The 19,167-nt window shown below is 32.4% G+C and overlaps 1 protein-coding gene and 1 pseudogene across 1 annotated transcript in view; both read left to right on the forward strand.

Moving 5' to 3' along the window:
* Positions 1-19,167, forward strand: part of METTL25 (methyltransferase like 25) — a 161,814-nt gene that overhangs the window by 117,832 nt on the left and 24,815 nt on the right. The window contains exons 7-8 of the mRNA XM_051963208.1: positions 5,566-5,595; positions 17,873-17,946. Of these exons, the coding sequence (XP_051819168.1) occupies positions 5,566-5,595; positions 17,873-17,946 (104 nt within the window). The remainder of the gene's footprint in view (positions 1-5,565; positions 5,596-17,872; positions 17,947-19,167) is intronic.
* Positions 16,631-17,634, forward strand: LOC127539170 (60S ribosomal protein L5-like; annotated as a pseudogene).

Consider the following 19,167-nt stretch of genomic DNA (forward strand, 5'->3'; position numbering starts at 1 on the left):
CACTCTTTCAAAGATCACTATGAGCAGCTCAGCAATTATATCTACCAATTCTTTCCATACCTTCAGATGGAGTTTATCTGAACCTGTACTCATAAAGGACAACCAGATTCTTGGGTTTTAACTCCATGTCAATTATTTTTATTCTGTTCTTCTTAGTCCAAAGATTTATTTTGGTTGGCAAAGAAAACAAAAGCAAAATCAAAGTGGATGAGCTTTACTTCCTCTCTAGTCCTTTGTCTTTATCAGTGAATGGTAATCATTTTACCCGGTCTTTGATGTTTGTTATCCCCAAATATTTTTTACAAGACTTACTGTCATTCTTAGCATTCCTTGCTAACCTTAGCTTCTTCTGTCATTCCTGTCATTCATGTCTTTCCAGAAATTGTTTGCCTGTCTATTCTGTAACTTTATTCCAAAAGAGTCTAATCACATTAGATAGACAAAACCATCCAATATAATAGGAGTCTGTTCAGTTCCCTTTTATCCAGGTACCTTCTAACTACTCCTATAAAGTTTCATCTGAATCATCGACTCAAAGATTTCCACCAAAACAATTTATCTTGTCCAAGATGAGCCTAACCTCCCTTCAGTAAGGATTTTTAAGTACCTCCTCTATGCAAAGCATTATACCAGTATCCAATACCCAGTACAGCTGTCCATTCTAAATATATTCCCTAAAGATTATCTGTGAAATCCTACACAATGAACTTTATTTTTGTATTGAGTTTAAAATTTAGAGAACTCAAAAACTTAAGTTGTATGATCATAGTTTCATTAGAGTTATAGATGAAAGAAACCTTTGAGCTCAGTAAGTCTAAATGTCACCCTCTACCCCTCATTTTAAAGATGAAGCCAAACACTTAAAATTATCTTACCATTATGTAACTTGGGAATAGATAGAAATGTATGGAAGAATCAAGTAAGATATAGTTAATTGATATATAAACTCCCACATTCCTACCCTTCACTCTGGTTCTGACTTGGCTGTTTGCCTGAGCATAAAAAAGAAGAAGATGGAGGGGGAGGAGGAAGAGGAGAAAGAGAAAGGGGAGAAGGGGAAGGGAAAGGAGGGCGAGGAGAAGGAAGAGGAGAGGGAGGGGAAGGAGGAGGAGGAGGAGAAGAGAAGGGCTTCAAGATGAATATTTACTTGTCTATTTTAAAACAAACAAACCAAAAATCATGTTTCCACCAAATCCATTTCTATTCTCCTTTCTATGACAGTAAAATCACTATTACTGTGGCTAATTCATTTGTATTTTAATATATCTTTCTGGAAATGAACCAAGTTCCTGTTGCCCACAAATATTAGTGTGTTCTGGAGCTAACTGCCACCAGAGGATAATATTGTCCCTGAAAAGTTCCATGATGTTGTATCTTTTGCTTTTCTCCTCATAGGAACACAGGAGTTATTTTTACTAGAGAGTAATAAATTGTTTTATTTTGTTTTATTTTTTAAATGAAGTCAGACTGTTCTACCTGCTAAAATGAGCAAAACATTCAGACCACCTAGTCCACAAGCAGACCATAGTTAATGTCAATTCAAGATAACATATCAAATTCCTTTAATGAAAATTTAAGGCATCAAATCCATTGCCTTTTTTTATTAGTCACATCATAATGAAATATATTCTGTCTCATTCACTTAGAAAAAAAGCTATACCTGTAATGTTGTTGACTGACTTTCTGGCCAACTCAAATTACTGTCAGAATTAGACCTTTCTAAAAAAAAAAAAAAATACTGAATTTTCATTTGTACACCACAAGCAAATCCTAATTGAAGAACTTGGAGAGAGTTCATAGAAGAGTCATAAAGATGATTCAAGAAGCTAGAAATAAAATTTTTGAGAAGTGTCTCAAACAACTGAGGTTATTTAATTAAGGGACAGTATTCTTTGAGTATTTGAACAGCTATTAAACTGATGATGACCATCTGTTACTCATTTTCTTCTGAGACAAGAGAAAATAGATTAACTTTAGCAGGAAGGATTTAGTTTAAATATAAAGATTTTCCTGAGCAATTAAGCATTGAGACTAAATTACTGAGATTATAGAAACTTCTTTTCTAAGGAAAGTTTTTTTTTTTTTTTTTAAAGAATTTTAAAATAAGGAAATTAAGAATTAAAAGTTGAATTTAAATTTTTTTTAAATCTTCATCTTCCTTGTTTTATTATCTCCTTTTTCAGAAGATTACATTCCTGAATGCAGAATTAGGATTGTTGACTTTTCTAATTTTTATCTATTCCTTAAAAAAAAAAAAAAAAAAAACTGAGTCTGTGTTTTTAATTACCATGTGAACTATACTTTTTCTTAACCAATAACCAGACTAAAGAAATAGAAACTATTTAAAACTTCCTACATTGTACTTCCTACAAGTTTAATTTCTGTGAAATACCTCTTTACAATTGTCTAATGCTTATAATATCTGTAATATTAATTTTCAAGAGAAAATGTGGCATTGTGGATACATCTATCAGCCTGAGTGGAAAAGACTTAGGTTTAAGCCCGTGCCTCAAGCATGCACTGCCTAGTGATTTTTGGGAAAGCTACAAAGATACCATAATTCCCCAAGGCAATCTTCTATATAACTTGGACTTTCAGAACAGTTGTTGATCTGTATTTGAAGATGAAGTTTTTTATTTGGAATCCTATTCCCATAGACTCATAGATTAGATTCCCCTACCCCTCTTCAGCTTCCTTTCAAGAGATTGATTTTAATAAAGTCTAGCTCATAATGAGAATGATAATTTACTTAATGAATGATATCAATAAATACAATTTGAATATCATATTTTGCCATTGAACTCTATAACCAGACATGTCCTAGAGTTAAATTCTATTGATTCCCAAGCCAGATATTAAATTTTCAGTGTAAGCATTTGCACCTTTGATAGGGTACAGCTTCTAGTAGTAATCCAGACATCCCTGACCTTGGAATGCTATTGTTCTAATAATCTGTCTGTCAATGATTCTAAAGTCTTCTGGCCTTAGAAATATGATAATATAATTATATATTTCTTTCCCTAGATTTTAGAAAAGATTATAGAAGTGATCCTGAGGTCCTCTGACTCTAGAGTCTTATTGTTCAAAAACTCTTTCTATCAATGATTCTAAAGTCTTTCATGCCTTAGGATACTCCTATAAACATTGCTGACTGTCAGTCAGCAATAACTAAGTCAGCAGTGATAACTAAGTTCCTAAGATGATAATGAATAGACCACTCCTCAAACCTACCTGTAAGCCATAAAATTAGCAAATAAGTAACATAAAGCTCTGGTCTCTCTAATTTTGTCCTACAAAAATTAATCTTCTTTCTCCTGATTCTTTACTAAATCTTTTTGGAACTTAGCCCACTTCAATTGGCATTACAATTACAATAAACTTTGCCCTTTGACTTGGAGATTGGATGGGTTCAAGCTTTCAAATTAAAGACACCAGTCTGCAATCCCAAACTTTTAGAGTCTCCATTTGAACCTCAACACCTTGAAAATCAGCTCCAAGTCAAGGCTGAATTTCTTGTTGTATTGATTACAAAAATCTAAGAAAATTATAGAGAAAAAAATTACTGATGCAAATAAAAATATTGTGCATACATTTCTTTTTTTTCAGAAAGCAATTCTTATGATGCTAATGGACTCTTTTTATGAGGGAGGGAGAGGATCTTCAGCTTTGACTATTAGCACATTTTCAACTTTGGCAACTCCTTTGTTAGAACAAGCCTAGACTAAGTAAAACATCACTAAACACAGTATGAGGATAAATATATATATATATATATATACACACACAGCAAGTACTCAGCTTATTCTGCATATTAATATCTTTTTCCTTATTAACTAGTTGCCACCAACATCATTAAAAAAAAAAAAATTACGGGCCTGTTTTATCAGGATTTTCTTTTATTTTCTTTTTGGTTGTAGGTCTTTCTATCTCACCTAGTTTGGAGGTTCAGCAGACACTCACAGGCCCAACATTATTGTTGATTGTCACAGAAGATTTGACCTGCTCTATTTCCAACCTGAACCAGTTTACTTCTCCTTAAACAATCCAGTGGCTCCCTTGCTTATTGGGGCTCATGATGTTGGTGTCAGACTTATGCAAGCACTCAGTTGACTTTAGCCCAATTACAGCTTAGAACTCTCAAACTGGAGCTACCTTCCAGCTTTCTTCCCATAGTGGAGACTATACATTACACCCAGTCCAATGGGCTTAAAGCATCTGTTAGCTGCCTTCTCCTCTAACACAGTATTTTGATTATTGGAATTGGCAGTTTTCATATATTTATGCCAAGTAGTGCTAACATTTTTTTTTTTTTTCAGTTAGAGAAGCTATTGATTTCGGAAAACCTTAAAATAGCCTCTTTTAATTGTGCTCATATTTTACAAGTATTTTCTTAATTCAAAAAGTGAATATACTTATCATTATACAATTGTCACTGTTACTCTTTCTATTACTGTAGATAAATATTACATGCAAAAGATAGAGTGTAGGAAGAAAAAATATTAATATAGATTGTAAGAAGGAAAAAAATGTAACAATACATTAGAGCTTTTTAGGAAGGGCTGCCCTCCACATTCTGTGCATTTCAATTTCAATTCTAGTTGTAATTTTGAAAATATCTGGAAGAGGCTATGTTTCTAATATGTAAATTACTTGCAGTTTATTTGCTTTTGAAATAAAACTTAAGTTGATCAATCATTTTATATTGAATATTAAAAAGTTTTAAAAATTTTAGTTAGATTATTGGTGTTTAGTAGAAGTGCCAGAAAATAATGTGCAAGCATGTTTTATTACCTGGAGAAAATTTTCTAAATCTAATAAGCAACAATATGTGAAATGATTGAAAGTGATTCTTATTTCCTTTTCTAATTATTTATCATCTTGGATCATTAAAAAAAAAAAAAATCCCATCCTAAAAAGAGCCTTTCAGCTAAATCTATGGATTTTAGTTTACTAGAAAATAAAATTAAATGCTTATCCAAAAATTTAGAGAATGACAACATTGAAAAATGTTACACAAAAATGTGTCTATATCTGTTTCTTCTTTCATAACACAACTAATAAATATATGTTTTATATGATTGCATATATATAACCCATATCAAATTGCTTACTGTTTCAGATAAGGGGGAAGGAAGAGAGAGAGGGAAAAAATCTGGAACCTCAAAAAAAATTTTTTAAATGAATGTTACAAGTTGGCTTTTCATGTAATTAGAAAAAATAAAACACTTTTTAAAAATGTATAATATCTACTGAAACATTTAATAGTTTCAATACTGGAAGGAATTCAAGAATATTAACTTTCTTTTATACTTTCAAACTTCTTCAAAAGTTCAAGCACATAAAAATGGACCCATCTCTATATACCCTATTAATAAGCACCAAATAATTCAAGTGCACTGATTAATATGCCTCAGTGGTACTAACACTTTTGATTGTTTTAGCTTATGATGTATCACCTAATTAATCTTTTTAAATGTTGTATTCACAAGCCTTTATATGGTATGTTTATAATATCTTGTAAGAGAAGTTTAAATATAACCACAGCTTTATTTCTTCTTTTTAAAGGCTTTGGAACGGGTTATAGTCGGCCAAGGGGTAAGTGATATTGTTTATTATAACCCAATGGGTGACTGAGATTTTTTTTTTTTCTTTTGGAGTGCTTATTATCCCTGACCTGTTGGTGAACTTGCTGGTTTCTAAGAGAATATCAGGAAATTCAGAAATCAGCTTGGTCAGTCTTTTATGACTGCATCATGACTTCCTTTATTTTGTATAACATCTACTTAAGGATTTTGTTTAAGGTCACTTTAAAGTAAATTGATGGAGACTTCCACTGCTTAAAATGGCAAAGGAAGGAAGGAACTTTCTGAAATCCTCTCAAATACCCCTTCAAACAACTAGAAAAAATGCCTTAGAATTTTTCTAGGAGCAGGGGGAGCCCCTTACCAGCCAGGCAGAAAAGGTCTTTCTTACTGGAGAACAACTGGAATGAGCATGCAGCAAGATTCCAAGCCTGGGGCAATCTACTAACAAGGTTCTATGCTCCTGCAAACCGGCAAATCCCTAGGCAAGTGAGCAGCCTGTGCAAAGTCCCATCCCAGTGACTCAAACATCAGCACTACTGACTAGTAATGAAGTTCTAATATTGATCCTAGCCCCAGGATCCTATCAGCAGAGGAACCCTGTTTCCACAGAAATCCTCTAGTAGGGCCCTGCCCTTGGAACAGACCAGCAATAAAATCCCTCCTCCAGGGCCAGTCCTCAGAAAGATTTCTACCATTACAATCCAGTAGCAAGATCCTATCCTTGGGACAGGCCAGCAGCTAAACTCCATACCAAAAAAAAGGCCAAGAGGGAAGCCCCATCCCCCAGTACAAACTTTCCAGAGAAAACTAGCAGCTAAATACTGAAGCCCAGTGAAAGCCAGCAGTAAGACCCAGAGGCCCAGCACAAAAAGCTTGGAACAATGCAGGACAAGAGCCCAATTCTTATAGCAAAGCACCAAGTTACTAAAAATGACAGAAAAAAAAAAAGGAGCAAAAAAAAAAAAAAAAGAGCTTGACTAAAGAAAGTTTTATGGTGAGAGGGAGGATCACTGCATAGATTTTAGAAAAGGACACATGGCTACATATGAAACCTAAAAGAAAAATTTGACATTACATCCCCCAAAAAAATTCCTGGAAGAACTTAAAAAGGATTTTCAAAAGCAAATGAGAGAAGTAGAAGAAAAATTGGAAAAATAAATGAGTAATGCAAGAGAATCATGAAAAAGAGTCAGTAGCATGAGAAAAGATTTACCAATATTTACCAAGAAAAATGAATCCCTGAAAAATCGAATTGGCCAAATGGAAATGGAAGTACAAGAATTCACTGAAGAAAATAATTCCTTAAAAATTATAATTGAACAAGTAGAAACTAATTACTCCTTAAAACATCAAGACACAATGAAACAAATTCCAAAAAGTAAGAAAAATAGAAGAAAATGTAAAATTTCTCATTGGAAAGGCAACTGACAAGAAAATAGTTCCAGATATTATTGTTCAGTAAGAAAAAGAAAGAAAAAAAATACAGGATAGAATATAAAAATTATTGGACTTGAAAGCAATGATTAAAACTAAAATAAAATAAAAACAAACTTCACAGCATTTTTAAAGAAATTATCAAGAAAAACCTGCCCTAATTATGAACCAGGGGGCAAAGAAAAAAAATTTTTTAATCTATTGATCACTACCTAAAAGATCCCAAAATGAAGACTCCCTGGAACATCATAGCCAAATTCCAGAGCTCACAAATCAAGGAGAAAGTATTGCAAGCAGTTCAAAAGAAACAATTAAATATCACAAAGCTACAATCAGGTTGACACAGAATTAAAGGTTTCAGTATTAAAGAAATGTAAGGCTTTGAATATTATGTACTAGAAGGCAAAGGAATCAGGATTACAACTAATAATGATCCACCCAGCAAAGTTAAATGTAATCTTTCAGGGAAAAAAGATAGATATTTAATGAAATAGATGACTTTCAAGCATTTCTAATTAAAATACCAAAAATGATTTTAAGAATCTGACCTTCAAATACCAGATTCCAGGAAACAAAAAGGTTAAAGAAAAGAAAGAAACCAGGAAGAGAAAACATAAGAAATTCAATAAAGTTAAACTGTTTAGATATGCCAAAATGATATTTGTAACTCTTTAACAACTTTATTACTACTAGAGCAATTAGAAGGACAGAAGGTGCAGAAATAAGTTGACTTTGATGGAATGATATCCCAAAAACAAAGTAAAGAGGTGAGAAAGAAAATTGCATTGTAAGAAAGAGGAAGAGGAATTGAATGGGGAAATTATCCCACATAAAAGCATAGAAAAGCTATTGTAAGAAAAAGGAAGATGGGGAAAAGGGGTGCAGGCAAAGCTTAAGTCTTATTCTCATGAAATTTGGTACAAGGAAGGAATCATATACACACAAGTTAGATATAGAAATCTATCTTAACCCAAAGGGATTGAAGAATTGATTTTTTTTAAAAAAGGAAATAGATTGAAGAAGATGATAATTAAAAGTAAAACATTTGGAGGGAGGGAAAAGGTGATGGGGAAGAAAGAAAGGGAGATAAACAAATGAAAAATGACAGAGGAAAATATACTTTAGCTCTCAAAACTATGATAGGTAAGATTTATAACAGGAATTCAGGCCTGGTTCAGTATTAATAAAACTATTGGTATAATTTACCATATTACTAACAAAAACAACAGAAATAATATGATGCCCATTATCATCTCTATCATTTAATATTATACGAGAAATGTTAACTATAGCAATAAGAGAAGAAAAAGAAATTAGAATAGCAATGAGGAAACAAAACTATCACTTTTTATGGGTAATATGATGTTATACTTAGAAAATCAACTGAAAAACTACTTGAAATTGTTAACAACTTTTACAAAATTACACATAAATCATGAACATTTTATATATTATCAACAGACTCTAGCAACAAGAGATAGAAAGATTCCATTTAAAATACCTATATATAACCATATAAAATACTTGAGAGTTCACCTGCCAAGACAATTTCACCTATGTTTATTCTATGAATACCAATCAAAATAATCAAAAAATTATTCGTAGAGCTAGAAAAAATGAAAAAAAATTCTTCTGGACAAACAAAAACTGAACAATGTCAAGGGAATCAATGGGGGAAAAATGACAGGTGGTCTACCTATGCCAGATTTCAAACTTTTACTTAGCAATAATTATCAAAAAAACAATCTTACTGACTAAGAAATAGAATGATGGGTCAGTGGAGTTACATTACTATGGTAACTTAATATAATGTGATTTGTACCCAATCTAGTGGAGTAGATTGGGTACAAATCACATTATATTAAGTTACCATAGTAATTTGTTATATGATAAACCCAGAGATCCAAGTTTTTCAAAGTAAAACTTTTTATTTGACAAAAGCTGCCAAGAAAACTGGATTATGGCAGAAAATAAGTATAAATCAACATATCATACCATATAACAAGATGAGGTCAAAATGGGTATGTAAATTACACATAAAGGGTAATACCATAAGCAAATTAATGTTATAGTTTATCTGACAGGTTTATGGATAAGGGAAGAATTTAGGACTAAAGAAGATAGAGCATTGCAAAATATAAAATAAACAATATTGGTTATGTAAAATTGAAAAGTTTTTACATGAACAAAATCAGGGGAAAAAGACCTACTTGTACAAAAATATTTGTAGGAGCTCTTAAGTGGTGAATAAGAATTGGAAATTGAAGGGTTATCCATTAATTGGGAAATGGCTTAATAAGCTATGGTATATGCTTTTAATGAAATATTATTGTGCTATTAGAAATGACATGCAGGATGATTTCAGAAAAACTTGGAAAGACTTAAATAAACTGACAGATAGTGAAATGAACAGAACAAAGAGAAAACTGTACACAGTAGTAGCAATATTGTTTGATGAAGAACTGCAAATGATTTAGCTATTCTCAGCAATACAATGATCCATGACAATTCCAAAGGATTTATAAGTGTACTATCCCCCTCCAGAGAACTGATATTGATTAGAGACTAAACCATGCAATTTTTAACCATATTTCATCTTTTTTCTTTTATTTGATTTTTCTTATACAAAATGAGTACTATGAAAATGTTTTACATAATTGCATATGTATAACCTATATCTCATTGCTTACTGTATCATGATGGGAAAAGAAGGGATATGATTTGGAACTCAAAACTTGAAATAAAAATGTTTTTTAAAATGGGAAAAGACATAAAAGTTTTGAATATGTATCTATATAAAAATAGGTAAATTGATGTCCATTTTTAAAAAGAAAAACCAGTCTTAATTATTAATTAATATAAAACATACATTGATATTACACCTTTTGCTTCTCTTCTTTATGCTGTAAGCTTAATCTATAAATCTTTCACTTGTATTGCCAGTTCTGGGTAATCACAGTTTAGGAAAAAATGAGATATAAAAGCTATCTGTGTATATACAAGTTATAATTTGGAATAAAAAGGTCTTGACATGTTAATAATAATTCTTTATTGGATTACTAATTTGTATGCCCACGTAAAGTAAAAAAGTGTGTTGTTGGCTGAAATGTAGAATTATATACATAATTATCTCATCTTTAATGTCATGATGGCCTGGTATTTACCTCAATGAACCCTTCTCATAATTTTTTATTAAACCAAATTTTAGAATTTCTATTAATATTTATTAGGATACTATAATTTTACTCAAACCATAACTCAGAACAATTAGCTGGGGACAAAAATAAATATAAATTTTGATGTTATAGTTACAATAGGCAGACCATGATTGTTGCAAGAGTCAGGACTCAAAAAGACTTCTATAAACCAATTAGGAAAGTAGGCTAAAATTTTGAGTTTTTAAAATAATTAAATGTAATGGGAATAAAAATAAGCCCTAAAATTGGGTTCTAAAACTCAATTATATAGGTAGTACAGGATAAAAGAAGGAGGTGGCACATGAAAAAGATACAGAAATTTTAATTTTGATAATGTAGCAAGATCAAATCCCATTTTGAAGTATCATGTTCAGTTTTCTAGGTGACTAATATATTTACTCCTCAAGAATTATTCAAGTAGAGATTATCACATAGAAAAAGGATTAGACTTGTTCTACTTTCCTCTCTTACTTTTTCCCCCTCTTAGCTCTTCCCCACTCTTATCCCAAGACAAAAGTAGGAAGAGCAGTGGAAGCCACAGAAGAGGCAGATTTCATTTCAATGTAATTAAAAGTTTCCTGCAATTAAAACTGTGAGGCAAGCCATCTCTGGAGATGGATATACTCCTTACAAATAAAGGTCTTCAGGCAGAGGTGGGTATATGGTAGGCAAGATTCTTATTCATGTATAGGTTGAACTAAATTACCTGTCAAATCTCACCCAATTCTCTGATTTGTGATTTTGTTCTCTTCATAGATTTCACTATGATTTTTGCTTTTACTGCAACAGTAGCTATGTCTAAGGATTTTTTTTAAAATATACACCACTAAATGAGAACTGTGGGTGACTAAAGTAATGAGGTAAATGAACCTATAATTTAGTAATTCATTTTTAAGATGAAAACAATGCATACTGGATACTTTGTGTAAAATAGCAGAGTCCAAATCATATAAGTAAGGTTTCACCCAATGTAAACTTGTGATTAATTTTATGCTAGTTCTTGGGAGGAAGAAGGAGGAAGATAAAAATGAAATAGAAATTAGTTACCAAGTGCCTATGACCAGCCTGATTTTCATTTATTTTACATATCAGACCTTCAAATGTCTCATGTTGCATTTTTCATTACTGTATAATTTCACTATCATTGTCTAACCACAAATAAAATTACAGACTTAAAACTTAAGAATTTTTTTTTTTTGAACAAGACTAGTTTAATCTAAACAAGATTGTTGTATCTAACCATTTAGATATAGGGAATGTAATACCAAGTCATTGACATATAATTTATTGCAAATCCTCAATCCAGAAGGAATTTTGAAGGAAGAAAAAAAAAAATACACACACACACACACACACACACACACACACACATATATATATACATTCTGGTATTCTTTATAATATTATTCACTTTATAATCTATTTCATATATATGAATACATCATATTTGAAGGTATGAAATTTTTTTTATATCCCACTTTCTCATAATAATGCATCACTTTTATACAGTGATATATAATTTACAAAATGCTTTCTTCTGTAGATCTATCTAAGGTAGGCAATGCAAGCATTCCTGCTCTATTTTTCAGAAAAAAACTGAATCTCAGTGGCTCAGCTATTGTCACATTTCTACCTAATTGTCAGAGCTAGGACCCTTCCTATCCCCTAAACAATTAATCTTTCTATGTACCCTGTGGCTTGCCCATACTCCTCTACAAAAGGGAATAATGTGAAACAAAATATGTGTTTATGTACATATATTTACACACATACAACCTTAGGACCTCATAAAATATTGTTAGTTTATTTTTATTTTTTTGCTTTTGTCTCATTCCTTGCCTTATAGTTTATACTTTCCTTTATTTTCTCTCACAGTTATAGTTCATTTGAATCCCAACTACAGAAGACCTTTTCAACTTTGGAATGGAAGAATTATAAAAAAATTGTTCTTGATGTGTGGATTATCATATTTGGAACAGCCAGTAATATGCTGAATTCTCTGGTTTCTTTTGTTGTTATAATTATTTTTTTTTTCCTGAACTTGCAAACACCAACTAAAATGAGTACTTTTATATATAGCACAGAACATTAAAAAATGTATCATACATGAAACTGCAAATCTCTATAATGAACAGCTTGTTTTTCTTCTAAAATATGTAATAAATTCAACATGTAACTTTCAAAGCCTCTCATGTCAGAGTCTTTTGGTATATTAAAATAGTTTTTTAATAAAAAAAAAAATTCCTCCCTTACTTCCTCTACAGTCAAAATGAATCACCACATGGGCCCTGTCCAAAAATAGATATTTCATTATGCATTTTAAATCCATCTTCTCTCTGTCCCCTGTGGAATTATAGTTATTAACTTGATCATAGTCCATCCTCATATAGAGATGTTCATCTTTGCACTATTGTTGGTAGCTAAATTGTTCTTGTGGTCCTGCTTACTTCATTCTGCCTCAATTCATGCAGGACCTTCCAGGTTTCTCTGAACTCATACCTTTAATTATTTCTTAAGATGCAATAACATTCCATTACATTCATATGCTATAATTTGTTCATCCATTTCCCATTTGATTGGTGCTCTCTAACTTTGAAATTCTTTACACTACAAAATGATCTATTTTAAATACTTTTGGACATGTGTCTTTTTTTCCTCTTTTTCTTTTTTTTTTTTTTTTGTATTGTATAGGTTTAGCAGTGATGTTGCCAGGTCAAAGAATTTGCAAGGTTTAGTAACTTTTTGAGCAGAGTTCCAAATTACTTCAGAATCACTTGACTAATTCCCAATAAAGGAAGCTGTACAACACAGTGAATAGAGTGCTAAAGTCAAGAAGACCTGAGTTCAGATTTGCCTCTAATATATAATAGTTTTGTGACTCTCAGAAAGTCTTTTAGCTTCTATTTACCTCAGTTTCCTCATCTGTAAAATAATAGCATCTACCTCCTAGTATGGTTGTGAATCTAAAATGCTATAATACTTAAAAAGTCACTGTATAAATGCTAACTGTATTATATGGAACAATTTTTTACATGTTGAAAGTTGGGATATATTTTTTTAAATTGTTTTTTCATGCTCTAAATCAGGGATCCTCAGATTTGTTAAATAGGGGGCCAGTTTACTGTCCTTCAGACTGTTGGAGGGCCGGACTATAGTAAAAACAAAAACTTTGTTTTGTGGGCCTTTAAATAAAGAAACTTCATAGCCCTGGGTAAGGGGGATAAACATCCTCAGCTGCTGCATCTGACCCATGGGCCATAGTTTGAGGACCCCTTCTCTAAATCACTATTGATCAGAGAAATGCAAATTAAAACAACTCTGAGGTCTACACACCTCTCAGATTGGCTAAGATGACAGGAAAAGAATGATAAATGTTGGAGGGGATATGGAAAAACTGGGACACTAATACATTGTTGGTGAAGTTGTGAACTGACCTAGCCATTCTGGAGAGCAATATGGAACTATGCCCAAAAGTCTATCAGCCTGTACATACCTTTTAATCAAACAGTATCTCTACTGGGCCTGTATCCCAAAGAGATAATAAAAAAAAGAAAGGACCCTCATGTGCAAAAATGTTTGTAGCAGCTCTTTTTTGTAGTGGCAAGGAACTGGAATCTGAGTAGATACCCATCAATTGGGAATGACTGAGTAAGTTATGGTATATGAATGTTATGGAATATTATTGTCCTATAAGAAACAATCAGCAAGATGATTTCAGAAAGGCCTGGAGCGAGTTACATGAACTGATGCTAAGTGAAGTGAGTAGAACCAGGAGAATGTTGTACATAGTAACAACCAAATTATGGATGTGGCTCTTTTCAACAATGAAGTTTTTTAGACCAATTCAATAGACTTGTGATCGAGAGAGCCATCTAGATCCAGAAAGAGGATTGAATATGAATCACAACACGGTATTTTTGCCATTTTGTTGTTGTTGTTTGCTTGCTTTTTGTTTTCTTTCTCATTTTTTTCCTTTTTTGATCTGATTTTTCTTATGCAGCATGATAATTGTGGAACTATATATAGAAGAATTGTACATATTTAACATAGATTACTAGCTATCTAAGGGATAGGATTTCCTAAGGAAAAGGAGGGAGAAAAAAATGGAACATAAGGGTGAATGTTGAAAACTATTTTTGCATATATTTTGAAAATAAAAATCTATCATTTAAAAAAAAAGACAGTTGCTCCCTTACTTCCTCTACAGTCAAAATGAATCACCACATGGGCCCTGTCCAAAAATAGATATTTCATTATGCATTTTAAATCCATCTTCTCTCTGTCCCCTGTGGAATTATAGTTATTAACTTGATCATAGTCCATCCTCATATAGAGATGTTCATCTTTGCACTATTGTTGGTAGCTAAATTGTTCTTGTGGTCCTGCTTACTTCATTCTGCCTCAATTCATGCAGGACCTTCCAGGTTTCTCTGAACTCATACCTTTAATTATTTCTTAAGATGCAATAACATTCCATTACATTCATATGCTATAATTTGTTCATCCATTTCCCATTTGATTGGTGCTCTCTAACTTTGAAATTCTTTACACTACAAAATGATCTATTTTAAATACTTTTGGACATGTGTCTTTTTTTCCTCTTTTTCTTTTTTTTTTTTTTTTGTATTGTATAGGTTTAGCAGTGATGTTGCCAGGTCAAAGAATTTGCAAGGTTTAGTAACTTTTTGAGCAGAGTTCCAAATTACTTCAGAATCACTTGACTAATTCCCAATAAAGGAAGCTGTACAACACAGTGAATAGAGTGCTAAAGTCAAGAAGACCTGAGTTCAGATTTGCCTCTAATATATAATAGTTTTGTGACTCTCAGAAAGTCTTTTAGCTTCTATTTACCTCAGTTTCCTCATCTGTAAAATAATAGCATCTACCTCCTAGTATGGTTGTGAATCTAAAATGCTATAATACTTAAAAAGTCACTGTATAAATGCTAACTGTATTATATGGAACAATTTTTTACATGTTGAAAGTTGGGATATATTTTTTTAAATTGTTTTTTCATGCTCTAAATCAGGGATCCTCAGATTTGTTAAATAGGGGGCCAGTTTACTGTCCTTCAGACTGTTGGAGGGCCGGACTATAGTAAAAACAAAAACTTTGTTTTGTGGGCCTTTAAATAAAGAAACTTCATAGCCCTGGGTAAGGGGGATAAACATCCTCAGCTGCTGCATCTGACCCATGGGCCATAGTTTGAGGACCCCTTCTCTAAATCACTATTGATCAGAGAAATGCAAATTAAAACAACTCTGAGGTCTACACACCTCTCAGATTGGCTAAGATGACAGGAAAAGAATGATAAATGTTGGAGGGGATATGGAAAAACTGGGACACTAATACATTGTTGGTGAAGTTGTGAACTGACCTAGCCATTCTGGAGAGCAATATGGAACTATGCCCAAAAGTCTATCAGCCTGTACATACCTTTTAATCAAACAGTATCTCTACTGGGCCTGTATCCCAAAGAGATAATAAAAAAAAGAAAGGACCCTCATGTGCAAAAATGTTTGTAGCAGCTCTTTTTTGTAGTGGCAAGGAACTGGAATCTGAGTAGATACCCATCAATTGGGAATGACTGAGTAAGTTATGGTATATGAATGTTATGGAATATTATTGTCCTATAAGAAACAATCAGCAAGATGATTTCAGAAAGGCCTGGAGCGAGTTACATGAACTGATGCTAAGTGAAGTGAGTAGAACCAGGAGAATGTTGTACATAGTAACAACCAAATTATGGATGTGGCTCTTTTCAACAATGAAGTTTTTTAGACCAATTCAATAGACTTGTGATCGAGAGAGCCATCTAGATCCAGAAAGAGGATTGAATATGAATCACAACACGGTATTTTTGCCATTTTGTTGTTGTTGTTTGCTTGCTTTTTGTTTTCTTTCTCATTTTTTTCCTTTTTTGATCTGATTTTTCTTATGCAGCATGATAATTGTGGAACTATATATAGAAGAATTGTACATATTTAACATAGATTACTAGCTATCTAAGGGATAGGATTTCCTAAGGAAAAGGAGGGAGAAAAAAATGGAACATAAGGGTGAATGTTGAAAACTATTTTTGCATATATTTTGAAAATAAAAATCTATCATTTAAAAAAAAAGACAGTTGCTTTTTCATATTTTTGTATCAATCTGGCAGAATGGGGAATAATTCTTATTCTTAGATATCTTCTATCAGAGAAATTTTCAGCAGAGATTTCTTTTCCAATTAACTTTTTCTTTTCCAGTTTTGACTTCATTAGTTTTATTTATGCAATTTTTTTAAAGTTTCTTGTAAACAAAATTATCCAGTTTGTTTTCTGAGAACTTCGCTAGCCCTTGTCTTTTACTTAGATGTATCTTTTTTATCAGAAATTTTTAACCCCCTGGTCTATGCCAAGATCTCATTTGACAGGATGGGATTTGTTAAAGTTATCAAGAATAAGACCTACTTCAAGAAGTACCAGGTGAAACTCCAGAAAAAAAGAGAAGGGAAAGTGGATTATTATGCATGAACACATTTGGTAATCCAGATTAAAAACAAGTATAACACACCAAAATATAGGATGATAGTCTGAATCACTAACAGAGATATCTGTCACATTGCTTATTCCCATAATGAAAGGGATATTATCTGTGCTGTTTCTGACTATGAGTTACCAAAGTATGATGTTAAGGTTGACCTGCCAATTATGCTGCTCCTTATTGAATAAGCCTGCTACTGGCTCCCTGGTTTCTCAACAGATGACATGGACAAGATCTGTGAAGACCTAGTAGTAGGGACTGGAAAGGAGTGCAATGTGGAAAGCATTGATGGTCAACCTGGTGCTTTTACGTCCTTCCTACCTGGATGCAAGTCTTGCCAAAGACCTACCACTGGAAACAAAGCTGTTAAGAGAACTGTGGATGGTGGTTTGTCTATTTCTCACAGAACCAAAAGCCCTGAATATGATTCAGAAAACTAGAAATTCAATGCTGAAGTACATCATAAACACATCATAGGCCAAAATGTTGCAGATTGTATGCATTAGCTTTTGGAAGAAGATGAAGATGCTAGCTATTGGAAGAAGATGAAAATGGTTATAAAAAATAATTCTCACAGTACATAACAATAAAACTCATTATGGAGGCAATGTACAAGAAAGCTCATGCTGGCATACTGGGGAACCCAATATATGTAGAAAAACTCAAAAACAAGATGGAACTGCCTTCCAAATTTCCCTTGCCCAGAAGAACTGAATTGTTCAGAAGAAGGGAAGTTTCCTTAGAGCCTAGCAATGCACAGCTGATACGTTAAAATATCAAAATCTGTAATTTTCTGTGAAGATTTTCAGATTAAGACAATAAATTTATTGAATAATAATAACCAAAAGAAAAAAAAAAGACATTCTTGGAAGCCCTTTATTCCATTTTCTCCCTGTAACATTATACTCACTTTTACCAAATAGGTTTAATAGTTAAATCTTTAATGCATGAATTCTCTGTTGTTTCTTCTATTGCATTGTTAGTCCTTTAATGGATTATTTGGGCAGGATTATACCTCTTAGATTCTAACATGCTGCCATCTTCCCATTATTTCCAAGTCTTTATCTTTTTTTCTAAAATGTTTTTCCTGTTGTGTAAATATTTATATATGTTTTGGTTTTCTTTTTTTAGCTGGCCACTGAATCTTTGTTTTATCGTGCTGTCCTTCAAGAGATTATTAAAGAATGTTATGGCATCGCTGAATGGTAAGATTTTAATCCAATTTCATTGTTATTACTGCAAGAAGCAAATTATTATTAAAGTTCAACTTGTGTGGTAAAAAATTATTTTTTAATCAATGGATGAAGCTATATGTATGTAAAGTTGTTCCATCAACTGCTATTGTATGTAGATATTCTCTTAATTCCTATTCCTTAAATCTTCATCACTAAAATGAGGACCATAATAATATCATCTTCCTATGCTGCAGTGATATTGTGAGAATAATGGGTTAAATGGGCTTCAAAATTTAAGAGAGGATTGTTATTGGATATTATATATTATCATTATGTAATCCCCTCTTTTGTTTGCCTTGGATTTTTGTACCACTAAAATTAGAGAAGGAAAGGAGGATTAGTCAGTACTATCAGTCCAACAGCTGCTGTTACTATGAATATAATCTTCCTCCTTCAGTAGGAGTGTGAATAGTGCCAACTGTGACGGAGTAGATGAAAGTCCCATACTTGAAGAAGTCCAATCATTTGGATTCTTGTCTGCCATTCACTTCCTGGGTATCATAACCCTATCTCTTTAAAAGAGAACAAGTATTGGAAGAGTATGTAACATAATAAATATGAAAGTAAAAATCACTGTGAACATAAATGTGATTACTGTTATTCTTATTCCCAGAAGTCATATATGTGCTTCAAGGGCATGTCTTTCATAAAGTCTTCTCTTTAATTAAGACCACTTTGACCAGATGGCTACCAGAAGAATAAAGCTGCTGGCTAGACATGACCACAGCACTCCATTACACAGCACATGTAACTCCCTTCGAATCTCTGCCTTCTATGACTAGGCAGCAGGATCTATTATTTCTCCTTCTCAAGCTGAGAGTTTGACTTTTTATTCTGTTTCTCCTCTCTTTTCTTCTCTGTGGTCCACCCTGAATTCTCCTTTTTCTAAATTTACTTTTTTCTACCTAAACAACATAATTCAACGGTTTATTTTACTATTCTTTTGTAATTATAAAACTGTATTAACAATTTTAACTTTTAATTGTATTTACCATGATTATAAAACAATTATACAATTGTGATTATAACATTCAGTCCAAGTGCAGAGAGCTTCATAATTGATAAGGTAATATGTAACATATCATCAGGGAACAAGCAGCAGAAAAACAACTCATTTATCAAGGATGTGTATGGTTTGAAATGCATATGAAAGAAAACCTTCTAAACAGTTTTGTGACCAAAATCTGTCAG

Source organism: Antechinus flavipes, chromosome 5 (assembly GCF_016432865.1).
Source record: "Antechinus flavipes isolate AdamAnt ecotype Samford, QLD, Australia chromosome 5, AdamAnt_v2, whole genome shotgun sequence".
Taxonomy (NCBI): domain Eukaryota; kingdom Metazoa; phylum Chordata; class Mammalia; order Dasyuromorphia; family Dasyuridae; genus Antechinus; species Antechinus flavipes.